General features: G+C 31.3%; 2 protein-coding genes across 2 annotated transcripts; both read left to right on the top strand.

Annotated features, from left to right (window-relative positions):
* Window positions 1-1,682: 1,682 nt before the first annotated feature.
* TOM1 (E3 ubiquitin-protein ligase TOM1) lies at window positions 1,683-13,037 on the top strand. The gene has a single exon (XM_020194098.1). The coding sequence runs from the start codon at window positions 2,002-2,004 to the stop codon at window positions 12,943-12,945; it is 10,944 nt and encodes a 3,647-aa protein (XP_020044614.1). The 5' UTR covers window positions 1,683-2,001; the 3' UTR covers window positions 12,946-13,037.
* A 471-nt stretch (window positions 13,038-13,508) lies between these two features.
* MRX3 (Mrx3p) lies at window positions 13,509-14,054 on the top strand (the record flags this gene model as incomplete). Its single annotated transcript, XM_020189947.1, has 1 exon — window positions 13,509-14,054. A coding segment is annotated over one exon (546 nt), but the record flags the coding sequence as incomplete, so codon positions are not given.
* Window positions 14,055-14,137: the final 83 nt, after the last annotated feature.

The following is a 14,137-nucleotide window of genomic DNA, read 5'->3' as shown; positions in this document are numbered from 1 at the left end:
TATTTTTCAATCTTTTATTTTTCAATCTTTTATTTTTGATTATTTGTTTTTGATTATCAAATCTCATTCCTGGCACTATTCATGTTTCATTGAAGTTCTCATTCAGTCCAATAAGTCATATTGTTTTAAATGCTTGTATTTTTACTTGGTTTTTTAATGTTTTGATAGTTTCACTTTATCTTATCTTATGAGAAAATTCTTATAATAATTTTTTGCATTTCCAAACTATTTTATCTATTTCAATTTCAGTCACAAACACCAACACAATCATAATCACAATCACAATCACAATCACAATCACAATCACAAACACAGTCACAGTCACAGTCACAAACACAAACACAAATTCCATCACAGTTTCAATGTCAAATTTCTAAACCTTACTTTTCAAGAGTATTATAATTATAATTATAACTATATTGTTATTTTTATTAATAATGATTATAATGATTATAATTGTAATTACATTAACACAAATTATTACAGTTTTAATTTCAATTTTCAAGATAATTCCAATGTTGAGTTATAATGGTTTATTTATATTTCAAAAGACACCTACATCCATCAAGCTAAAAAAACACTGAAAAAAAACCAAAAAATTAATTTTTGTTTCTCAGTTATTTATCAAGTTTAAAAATTCTCGTTAATTTTAAAAAAGTTCAAAAAGTTCAAAAAGTCTACAAAGATATAATTTTTCTAGAAAGTATGAAATGAGATAAAAATTGTTGAATTTATTATATTATCTAACTAGTTAATAATATTTTTTCACTCTGTCATTTCTTTAAGCTGTTTATTTTTTTATTTTTATTTATGATTTTGTTTTTAGCTTATTTACAGTCTTCTATTCCAAGAATCACGTGGCATAAACTGGAATAGTTTTTTTTCCTATTTAGTTATAATTATCTGTTGTTTTTTTAAATTGTTCGTTATTTTTACCTATCAGCCTTTTTTTTCTACATTGATTTAGTTTTTAAACAAATTTAGCTAAAATTTGAGAAGAGTATTATTCAACAAATTGTTTTAGTTTTCAATTGACTAAATTAATAGTTCTAGTTTAATATTTTTCTATTTTCTATGTTGTTTTTATTTTCTATAATTTTTTTTCACACAATAAGGACATTATCTTCTAATATAAATTTTACAATTGTATAATGAATTGAAGTGATCTAGAAAGCGTGGGCCAATAGAAAGGGATTCGCATGCAGTGTGCTGCACCACAACAAGCAGTAGGGGTGCGCTGCCTGCAGCTGCTGCTTCGCGGCGGGGCGTTGCTACCAAGAATTGCGCGCACGTGGTACGGTGTTTTAGGTTCTGCGCGCCACTGGCGAACAGCAAGTGTTGTCTGCAAGCGTGTGGTGTTCGTGTGCCGCTGCTTGGTCCGAGAGTTCCGGGAGTGGCGACTGCTCACGGTGTGAGACCTCTGGCCAAGACATAGAATTCCGGTCCCAAGGCCAGCAGCACATTCGGTAGGACGGATGTCGCACGAGAAGCAGCAGCAGCAGAGGCAGCAGCAGCAGCAGTGGTATGTGGTGGCCGGAGATGGTGCATCAGACAGAGCCGGCCCAGATGAGGAGAGCCGGCACAGCTTTCGAGTTGGAGAAACGGCAGACAAAAGGCAGACCGATTTCTTTTTCCTTCTTTTGTCTTCTTTTCTCCTATCACTCCTCAACAACTCAGGAGAGCTCTTTTGCTGCTGTTATATTGCCATCGAACATTTCCTGCGCTATATTATACTATACTATATTATACTATCTTTCTGGTTTCTTTGGTTCTAGCAATCAGGTAATACGTTGAGATCTCTGTATTATCCTCCTCGCTGATACAAATCATAGTAATAGGAATCGTAATTGGGTTACAATATAAACCTCTTGGTCCCCTTTTTTGGTTTCTTTCTTGTTTTTGTTCTTTTTTTGGTTTTTAGCTTCTTTTCAAGAAAAGAATTAATCAATCAATTAATCAATCAATCAATCGAAATTCGCTAGTATTTTATCAATTTCGAAAATGCTAATTTCTAAGGAACAGTACAAGAAAAACTACAGAGTAAAACAAATTCAAGATTTAGCTGACTTACCAATCGATCAATTAATTATCCATTGTAACCAAATCAACAATGGAACAATATTGACCTACAATAACCTCTTCTACTGGATCCCAGTTTTAAATCGGTTTGATACTATTTTATCTGATACTGTTAAAAAATATGGTTTAGATCCAACCACCAGTCCTCAAAATGATCAAAATGACCGAAATGACCAGACCAATAATTTCAGTGATACAACTCCCGACAATGTTTTCAATACCAACAATTATAATAACTACAGCAACTATAACAGTTACAACATTAATTACGAAAACTATAACGGTTTTGACAGCTACAGCAACTACAATGACCCCTATGCTCTTTCAAATAAAAACATCTATTCTTCAAAATCTTCATCAACCCAGCACCCCATAAAATTAACCATTTTCGAACCTACCGACGAAGCTTCAATATTGTCCATTTTGAACTTGACTTATAAATTATACTCAAAATGCTCAAATAAACTATTGTATTCCTCAATAAATCAAATTTACAACTTGACTAATTCCTCCTCAATTTCAATTAAATTAGCCGCTTTAAGAATTTGTATAATCATCGCTAACCGTTTTGTCAAAAGAGATACTCTATTAAAAAGAGTCGATAATAATTTAAGATTCCAAATTTTAAAATTATCCTCCATTTTCCCCCAATCTTTTTTGAATTCAAATCATTTATCCTTCCTAAACTTCATTAATTCTTCTGTACCAAAATCTTATAAATCGATTTCTTTTCCTTATTTCGATAGTAAATTATACTATCTTAATGATAACAACACCAACAATAACAACGCCAACGCCAGCACTAATACAAACAACAACAACAACAATAGCAATAAGAATACTCCTCAAAATGTTCAAACTCCTATAAAACCTTTATTAACTTCCTCCAAAAGTCAACCTTCACCCCTCACTAAACCTTTAAGTAAAGATAATATTTCAAACAAAAATATCACTTTATCAAAAGTTAAACGTTCTTTAACTTCAATGGAACTATCTCCTAAAACATCTCCAGCGACACCACTTTCTGCGACGAAGTCCTCAAAAAAGAATTCAAAAAAATTAAACTCAACTGCTATCGTTAATGAAGGTATTCGTCACTTTACTTTATCCGAAAATGAAATCCGTAAATACACTTTACAACAAATTTTCGATAAAGCAATGAAAGAAATCCCTTATCAATACTGGCAATCTTTCTCAATCCATGCCTTTATTGCAAAATCTTTTGATGATAACAATACTATCACCACCGCTACCACCACCGCCACTAACACTACTACTACTACTAATAATAAAAACAATAAAAATAAAATCAAATTAAAAAAACTTAAATCAAATAAACCAAATAATGACTCTCCGATCTTAAGAAGTGAAATAATTAGATTGAAATGTTTATTAGTCGGCTTTTCCTGTACAATGAATCATCTGACTACAATCAACTCTTTAATTTTTGAAAAAGAACCAAATTTATTACAATATATAGTAGAATTGATTCATCCAGATAATGACACAACCGTCGATAAAGACATTTACATAGATGCTATCCATTGCTTAGAATCAATTTCTTCAAGAAGACTATGGTCAAATGAATTAATTAAAGCAATGAACGGAAACGTTAGTCATGGAATGTTATTTTACTCAGTTAGATCCATTTTAAGAGCACTCAAAAACAACTCAATCAATTCCTCAAATTTAATTAACAATGACTCAGACTTTTACGATTATTGCTATACAAGATTTTTCAGATTAATTGAATCATTTCTTGAAAATAAAAATATCATACCTCTATTAACCTCTGCTGGCTTACTACAAAATTTATTGGACTTTTTATCCCTAAGAACAATTAATCATAAACCAACTGCAACATCTGCCATCAGATTAATAAGAATTTTAATCGATACCTATCCTGATAATCTAGGTTCTTTTATTGAAAAAAATGGCTTTAAATTACTAATTAGTGCAATAAATGATGAAGTGGATTTTATCTTGAAAAATCAAGAAATAATCCTATACAAAGAATTTGAAAATTTCAATCAAATGGATGAAAATTTAAATGACAGAAGCCTAATTAAAATCGCAACTTCAGATTATTTGAAAGAATTATTAAAATTCACACACCATTTAATCAGGTCTAATTCAACTGAGAGAACTAGAAATTTATTTGATTCCCCAATTCTAAGCTCCTTTAATAAGGTCTTGAACAATTGTGATTTGTTTAAACCAAAAATTTTGACAAGTACTTTAACTATTATAACTACCATAATTCATCAAGAACCAACTTCTTATCCAATATTAACCGAGTCAAAAATAATTGATTTTTTCTTTAACAAATTCAAAATTTTTTTCTCTCCTGATACTGATTTGATCAGAGCAATCTTGGAAATGATCAATGCAATTTGTCTCAATAAAGATGGTTTACAAAAAGTTAAAGATTATAATTTAATAACAAAAGTTGTTGATAAAATTTTTTATAATGTAGAATATGCAACCGAATTAACTTCAAAGGAATATTTGAATTTCCCAGGAAGTTTGTTTGATGAATTGGCCAGACACTATCCCGATTTAAAGCCTATAGTATTAAAAGAAATGGTCAGAATTGTTAAAGAGATTCCCCAATTAACTGTCTCCAAACTAAAGGGCATTCAATTTTATCGATCCTCTGATGGAAAATCTCTATTTCACTCCAAAAATATTGATGATAGCAAGAAAGGTAACTCCGATTCCTCCATATTAGACGAAAAGGATGATCAGGTGGCTCTTATAGAATTAGCTTCAACATGTATTTCTCAATTGCTTGAGCTAGGTCTATCGTGGAAAGTTCTTTTTGAAAAAATAGATTTTAAGGATTGGCTTGCCTTTTTGGTTTTTGATAAAGTCCCTTTTAACTTCTTTACTGTGAGTTTATTAGAACCTTTAATAGAGATTAAAGATGATAAAGCTTTTAAACTAATTCTTGATCAGTCTTTGGATTTAATTAAAAGTGTTTCGGATTTTTTTGATTATAAAGAATATACAAAAGTTTCATATTTCACTAAATTTGAAAATGGAAATGAATCAAATGGTTCAATTTGCTTGCAGAATCTAAATAAATTGAATTTATTTTTGCACTTTTTATCAAAGTTAAGTGAAAGGAATGTTACATTAATTGAATCTAATCAAAAACTTAGTCTTATGACGGATGTCTTTTCAAAACCTGAGGGTATTCATTTTATTAAATCACTTTGCAGATTATATGGCAGGTGTGCTTGGGAAGAAATCTTATTGAAAACATCAATGCCAGAAGATTATGTGGAACACACTTTATCAGACAAATCCTTTGATTCTCCCTTTCAAGTTTATGTCAAAAATCCCAAAAAGAGAAATGAAAATGAAAAGGAAAAAGAAAAAGAAAAAGAAAAAGAGGCCGAGCATTTAAAAAAATTAGCTAAGACAGATGTAAAATTTAAAAACACATTGCAAATTCGAACGATTTTAAATAGCATTCAAACATCCATTTGTACAATTCTTTGCAAATTAGGTTCTCTGTCTATGTTAGGAAGAAATCAAGATCAAGAGCCATTTCCTGATTATAGGAAATATTCGATTCTCATATCACAAGAAATCGCTTATGAATTAGTGTCTATGCTTGATAAAACATCAGGAAGAAGTGATTTCAATGATACTGCTTACCTTATAATATGTATTTCATTTATAAATTATTTATTATTTTCAAAAACAAAATCTCAAACATCAACTGCTATTTGTTTTATGCAATATGATGGATTTATTAAGATTAAAGATATAATTTCTGGTTACTGGAATTCCCTAGCTACTTTAGATCCAAAAAAAGTCGAGGAAATGAATCAATTAAAGTACTTTCTTTTTAATAAAGAAAGTACAACCATGGGAGTTATATTGAAATCATTGAAGTTGATCAAAAACATCATAACAAAAGAAAAGATTTCTCCTGTTCCATTTAGTGTGGATTTATATGATCACAATAAAAACAGGTTAAGCATCTCATATTCAAAACTTGCTGATCGTTTTCTGGTGCAAGCAAAGTTATTTTCATTTGGTGTGTTAGAAATGGTTTTGAAAGCTGACGATCCTATATACAATGAAAACTGTCAAGTAAGGATATCAAATGATGTTGTGGAAAATATCATTCATATTTCTAGATTTGTATTTGATTCAACTACAGATATACCGCTCGGGCCAGATGATTCTAGTTACATCTATCCACTCAATTGGAATAATGTTGGCACTGCAAAAAGTAGGGTTGAATATATCAAGTCATTAGGTATGACAGAAGAAGAAGCAATTCAATTTTTGAAGGTAACAAGGAATGAGTTGATACCTCTTTCTTCAGAAATTCATCCTCCAGGCTTTCAAATAGATGCGAAAAGATGGCTTGAGATTAATGCTAAGGCAAATAAAAGCAAATATGTTGCTCCTAGCTGTATACCTATAAGGGCACAATATAAATCATACAGAACAATGAAAGATTTGGTAAAGTTGAGAGAGGAAAATTTTAAAAGTTTCTTAGATCAATGGCTTTATATTTCTCAGCAATATCCAAAGTGTGTAGTTCCCATCTCTATTATGATCCGTCTTCTAAAGCCATACTTTAATTCTAAATCTTTAGAGGAAGAAAATGGCATATATCCTACACTTTTACTGATTATAATGTCTTTATTCGGGGAATTAAAAACATCCAAAGCTGATGATAAACTATCTGCTATTTTGTCTCTTTTTTTTTCTTTGTTACACAATGATGAAACATTAATGGGCTCTAATTCTATCCTTGAAAGATATGTTCAACTTTTTGAAGAATCTTTTAATCCAAAACACATTGATTTTGAATGGTTTCCTGTTGCTTTAGATATTTTTAATGATATTTTGTCTTTTTCTCAACTTCCTGAAATCGAAAAGTTATCTGTGAAGTCGGTGGTTTTAATAGATCAGCCAAAAATTGAAAACCCGTATCAATTACCAACTGAAATCACTGATTCTGTTTTTAATAAATTATTAAAAATTGAAACAATTGATAAAGTTGAATCTGCATTAGCTATATCTAAGGCAATGTTGATTTATACTCAGGATTACCTAAATTGCTTAAAAGTTTGCCAATCTTCATTAATTAAGCTTTTATTTCAGTCTTTCTACAAGTTCCATGATAAATTTCAAAGTTCTAAACTAAAAAATTATTTGATAACGTTGGTGAGAAGGTTGTATGAAACACCTGAGTATATTGAAAGAGTTATTTCAAAGAGACTAGACGAAGTGTTTGAAAATTCTAGCCGAGCATTAGGTGTTGGTAACCATGGATCGAAAAACAGTTTGACAAATATTATAAAAGAAACATCTCCTTTGGTTTTAAGAGATCCTAAAAAATATGTTACTTTAATTACTGAAAATTTAAGATTAGATGATTGTAAGGCCGAATTGGATAATTTAAATATTCTGAAGATTGAATCGAAAATTGATTCAAAAGGGAAATTTAAAGATGACATTAAAGGACATATAAAAAAAAATCTCAACCAAACTTCAGATGAAAAATCCAGTGAAGATATACCTATGTTAGATGTGAATTTAGAAGAAAAATGGGAAAAGACACCTCAAAAGAATCAATCTGATGCCCAACTAACTGAAGTCATGAAGTTTTTATTAACTGAATTGATGGAAGTTTCAAAAAAAAATATATCAACAAAAAGTAAGGATAGCAATTCAAAAGAAAAAGAAAGCAAAATTGAAAAAGAAAGTAAAAATTCTAAATTGGAGTATATGATTTTTATATTGCATGTAATAATTGAAATCATATCCTCTTACAAAAAAGCAAAGTTAGATTTTATCACCTACTCAAGACTTCATCAATCATCTGGATTGAAGTTTCATTCCACGTCTGTTAATTTTTTCTTCCATAAATTAATATGCACTAATTTTCTAGTAAAACAAGATTCAACAGAATTGAAGGCAAAAGAAGAGATTGCTACATTTGCCAGACTTGCTATAACTGCATTGTTGGCATCCCCTTCAGAAAATGATCAATTACCTGATCCCAAAAAGGAAGACCCAGTCATGTCGAGTATCAGAAGGCACACAATTGAATATTTATGCAAGGCTATTAAGGACAGTAATGATTCCAAACAAGTCGCTGAAGTTAGATACAGTAAAATAATCAATTTAGTTCAAGTTTGCAGTAGTTTAATTTCTCCTGTTTTTGGGAATGTCCATGAAAGCTGTTTTGATAAAGTATCAACCAGTAATGATTTATTTTATCTTGGAAAGATTATGCTTGATAAAGGAATTCCCAATCAAATCACTTCTATTATTTCTGAGCTTGATCTTAATATACCGTTTATAAAAGTGATTATCAAAGAATGCTTAAAACCATTAAATCTACTTGGTAATATTAAAACTAGGTATCAAGAATATTTTAAACCTGAAAAATCTGTTGATGGGGAGGGTGAAGGCGAAGATTACATTAGATCTTTGGTGGAAAATTATGAAACTTCATCTAACAGAAGTTCTTCTTTTTCAAGTGATGTTTCAAATGAAATGGAATCTGATTATGATTATGGTGATGATGGTGACAATGACGAAGAAGAAGATGAAGACGAAGAAGAAGATGATATATATGACAATTCTAGTACTGGATCTGAAATGGAATTAGCAATCGATGAAGACTCTGATGTATATGAAGTTATTGGAGAGGATGACATTTTAATAAATGTTGAAAGTGAAGATTTGGAAGTTTCCAGTCAAGATATCCAAGAATCCGAAAATGAAAGCAGTATTATTGATTTGAATGACTGGACTGAAAATCATGAATTTGAAGAAGTAGATGATGACCACTCTATATTTTCTCTTAATATTGATCCATCCGATGAAAATAATGATATAATATTTGATGACTGGTATGGCACACATGATTATAGAGATGGTTTTACTCATGATAGTTTTGATGGTGGAGAGTATTTTTCTGAAGTTGATGAATTAGAGTTTCATCAACATATTGATGATGAAGATAATGACGATGATGAAGATATAGAAGAAGAAGAAGATGATGATGATGATGACGACGACGACGATGGCAATGACGACGATGATGATGATGACTCTTCGGAGGAGCTAAATGTGTTCCGGTTTGATATGACTGGTAATAGTCTTAGAGCTCATATTAATCGTCGTCAACATAACCGTTTGGACAGATTTTTTCCTATTTTCAATAATTTATTTGAGACTGGAGGCAGGTTTTTTCAAACTTTCCCTGATAGATCATTCAATTTAAATAATATAGCAAGGCTACCTGAGTTCAGAAGAAGAATTATTAGAAGAAGTTCGCCTAAAAGCTCTTCTTTCTTGTTTAAATCGACTTTAGATAGATGGCGTGATGCTGCTAGTTACTTCTATAAAGATGTTGATTCTGAGGCTAGAAGAGTGATCCCTCAAATTATTAACATCATATACAAAGCAAGTTTTGAATTTTTTGAAAAAGCGAGACAGATTGAGAAGAAACGTAAAAAAGTTGAGATGGAAAAAAGAAAAAAAATCAGACAACAACAAAAGAAAGCTGCAGCCGCAGCCAAAGCTGAAGTTGAAGCTGCCATTGAAGCTCGACGTCAGCAGCAACAGGAAGAGGCATTATCCGGTTCTACACAACCAAGACAGCCTGTATATGTTCAAATTGGTGGTGTAGATGTTGATATTAGCGGAACTGATATTGATGCCGAGTTTCTTCGTGCTTTGCCAGAAGGTTTAAGAGAAACTGTTTTTACAGATCATGTTAGTCAACGAAGGTTAGAAGCGGTTAGTTCAGGAGGAGTTCATACTCGTGAGATTGATCCAGATTTTTTTGAAGCTTTACCAGCACATCTTCGAGACGCTATTCTTGATGATGAAGCTGTTAATAGTCGTATTAGTCCTGCTTCCATGTTTTCTGGAAATGAAAGACTTTTTGGTGGAGTTAATCAATTTTTGAACACTAATGATATGGAAGATGATGATGATGACGACGACGACGATGACGAGAATGATGATGGTGATGATGATGATAATGGTGATAATAATGATAATGATGACAACGAAGATAGTGAAAATGAAGATAGTGAAAATGAAGATAATGACAATAATGTAGAAGGTGCAGATGGAGACAGAGGTATTGATGAGCGTTTATTTATGCCAGCTGGAATTGATATTGTTGTTCCTACAACTATACCAGATTTATCCCGGTCTTTCCTTCATCCTTTTTCTGCTCCTTTTACAGAAAAATCTAATCACAGATATTTTACTTCCTTGGTCGATAAATCTGGTGTATGCTCAATACTTCGTTTCCTATTTTATCCTCAATCAAAAGAGCAGAGAAGAATGTTTTATGAAATATTCCAGTTTTTGTGTTTGAATAAACAAACTAGGTTTGAGCTCATTAATATATTGCTTTCATTACTTGATGATGGAATCAATGAGCAAAAATCCTTAGAAAAAGCTTTTGTGTTTTTATCATATCGTGCTAGATTTCTAAACAAAAGTTCAAACTTCCAATCAAATTCCAGTCAGATAAAAGATATTTTTATGTCTCAGTTCCCTACTGGTACAACTACTGTTACCGTTGCTACACAGATTTTATATGCTATTCATCAGCTGTTTAAGTGTCGCTCTCCACTACGTTTTTACTTTTTAACAGAACATGAAGTAACTTATTCTCCTAATAAAAACAATCAAAAGGTTAATCCAGAACATAAGTATCCTATTAACATTTTGTTTTCTTTACTCAAAAAACCAACCATCCGACTGGAATCATCTTTAATTAAGTTGTTGTCTAGTATATTTGAAATGCTTACGCAACCCTTAAAAGTTGCCAAATTAAAGAAAGATAAGTTAGTTAAAGATAAATCTTCTGAAAACCAAATTGAAATTGAGCAGGACAAACCAGATGCAAAAGAAACGGCCGAACTGTCTTCCAAAGACCAAAAGACTGAACTAGAAAACCCTTCCGCTGAAAAATCTCATAAAGATTTTGATTTTCCTATCATTCCACCAGAAAATTTGAAATTAATACTATTTGTTTTAGTTTCAGATGTTTGTTCTTCTAGTAAAACATTTCAACAAACTCTAAGCTCAATGCATAATTTGTGTTCTCTTCCTGGTGCAAAAGATGTTTTTATCAATGAATTATCGAATCTAACTCAAACCCTAAGTCAATCAATAGTGTTCGATCTTCAAAAATTGGTTTTGTGTATTGAATCAACTCCAAAAGGGCAAGATCTTGACATGAACATTCTTTCCAAATTTGTTTTGCCAAATTCTGATCAGACAAAGCTAGTCAGAGTTTTAACTGCATTTGACTATTTAACACAAAAGAAAGATGTTTCTTCAGATAAACTTGAAAAAGATGATGCATTATTCCATAATTATATTCAATTTCAATTGGGATCATTATGGACAGCGTTGAGTAATTGTTTGGGGAAGCTTCAAACTAAAAAACATCTTTCTCATGTTTCAACTGCTTTGTTACCTTTGATTGAAGCTCTAATGGTTGTTTGCAAGCATTGTAAAATTAAAGATCTTAAGGATAGAGAATTACAAAAAATTGATTTAACTAATTCTAATTTTACCAGTGAGTCGATCGAAAACTTTTTTTACTCTTTCACTGATCAACATAAAACAATATTGAATGAAATGGTTAGAAATAATCCGAAATTGATGAGTGGGCCATTCTCAATGTTGGTCAAGAATCCAAGAGCGTTAGAATTTGACAATAAAAAAAGCTATTTTGACAGGCAACTACATTTGAAGTTTCCTTCTAAGGGAGGCTTGAATGTTGCAGTTAGTCGTAATAATGTGTTTTTTGATTCCTATCGATCTATATTTTACAAAAAACGGGATGACATTCGTGCATCAAGGCTTCAAATTAGATTCAAAGGAGAGGCAGGACTTGATGCTGGTGGAGTAACAAGAGAATGGTATCAAGTATTGTCTCGACAAATGTTCAATCCTGATTATGTTTTATTTACTCCTGTTGCTAGTGATAAAACTACATTTCATCCAAATCGTATGTCTGGAATTAACCCCGATCATTTATCCTATTTCAAATTTATTGGAACAATAATTGGAAAAGCCATTTTTGATGGGTGCTTTTTAGATTGTCATTTTAGTAGAGCTCTTTACAAAAGTCTCCTCGGAAGAAAAGTTTCTTTACGTGATATGGAGAACTTGGATCCTGAATATTATAAATCTGTTGAATGGATTTTAAACAATGATATCACCGATGTTTTAACTGAGACTTTTTCTGTTGAAACCAATGATTTTGGTGTGACAAAAGTTTATGATTTAATGCCTAACGGAAGAAATATTTCGTTGACAAATGAAAACAAAAAGGATTATGTTGAAAAAGTGGTTGAATTCAGATTACAGACTAGTGTTAAAGAACAAATTGATAATTTCCTTATTGGGTTTTACGAAATAATTCCCAAAGACTTGGTTGGAATTTTTAATGAACAAGAATTAGAATTGTTGATATCAGGATTGCCTAATATAGATGTGGATGACTGGAAGAATAACACCATTTACAAGAACTATTCTCCATCAAGCACAGTTATCAGATGGTTTTGGAGAGCGGTCAAGTCTTTTGATAAAGAACAAAGGGCCAAACTATTGCAATTTGTTACAGGTACAAGCAAAGTGCCATTAGAAGGGTTTTCTTCTTTAGCTGGTGTTGATGGAACTCAGAAATTTGCCATTCATAGGGTTTATGGTGCAACAGATCGTTTGCCTTCTGCTCATACTTGTTTCAATCAACTCGACTTGCCACAATACGAGTCATATGAGAATTTGCGCACAGCTCTTCTTTTAGCAATTACTGAAGGTCATGAAGGGTTTGGTTTTGCTTAATTTGATTTCATTTTATGTTGCAGTATTCATTTTGTTAATTCATATATTTTATTATTAAATTAAATTTTGGTTGAAAATTCTGTTGGTTGGGATTTTAAAGTTTTAATTTTTAATTTTTTAATTTTTCTATTATTTTTTATTCTTATTTATTATATTTTTATCCTTTTTGAATTAGAAATTGAGTTTTTATTTTAATTTTTGGCATTTAGTGAAATTTCTTCAGTTTTAAAAATCTGGTATTTTGTTTTAAAACATCGAACCATGTAAGAAAACAGTAAAAATCGCATTTTCGGGTAAATTTGTTTTGGAGGCAATTTTATTCGAAGAGAGCTCGGAGAGAAAAAAGTCTAACCGCTTTGTAGATAAGAGATAAAGGCCAGTTAAAAGATACAGGTTTGTTATAAAAAACAGACACAGCAATGGCATTTGTAGCATTTAGAAGACTTATAGGCTCTTCTTTGGGTTTTTTTAGCGGTTATGGCTCATACACTCAAGCAGTAGGCCAGTCGCTTAATGATAAAGAACTTAACACCAAATCCATTACAGAGCAGCATCGTTTGGACATTTTAGATTTGATACAGAGAAATGAAGAGTTTTTATCTGCCAAAAATGATAAGGAATTTATTGGGGGTAGAGTGAGTTCTGCAATCCCAAAGTCATATCAAACTAATCAGGTTTCACAGGGGCTATTATATGGATCCAACAAAATTGATATTGATCCAATATATTTTTTAAACAAGCAAGAAGGGGTTTTGAAAGGATTTTATCATGTTGGTTCTGATTTGAATAACAAGAACAGTCGTTTGCATAATGGGATTGTTTCAATCATGCTAGATGAAGGATTGTGTTATTGTGGGTTTAATAGATTACCCAGTAAACGAGGTGTTACAGCTAAATTATCGATCGATTTTGTCAATGAAATCAAAACTGATGCAACATTGGTTTTGAGAGCTAAAATTGTTTCATCAAAAGGAAGAAAGGTTGTTATTGATGGCCATGTAGAAACATTGCCATTAAACGAATATGAAGCCCCGATTAGAGTTGCAAATGCAAACTGTATATTAGTTGAGCCTAGGTGGTTTAAATATTTTAGATGGGTAAAAGTATTTGATTGATAGAATAGAAAAATCTAAAAAAGTGCAACTGAAGACACTGAAATGCAAAATGCAAGTTTATATAATTAAAAAAATCC

Source organism: Ascoidea rubescens (genome assembly GCF_001661345.1).
Source record: "Ascoidea rubescens DSM 1968 unplaced genomic scaffold ASCRUscaffold_19, whole genome shotgun sequence".
NCBI classification, from domain to species: domain Eukaryota; kingdom Fungi; phylum Ascomycota; class Saccharomycetes; order Ascoideales; family Ascoideaceae; genus Ascoidea; species Ascoidea rubescens.
This window is presented reverse-complemented; position numbering and strand designations above follow the sequence as displayed.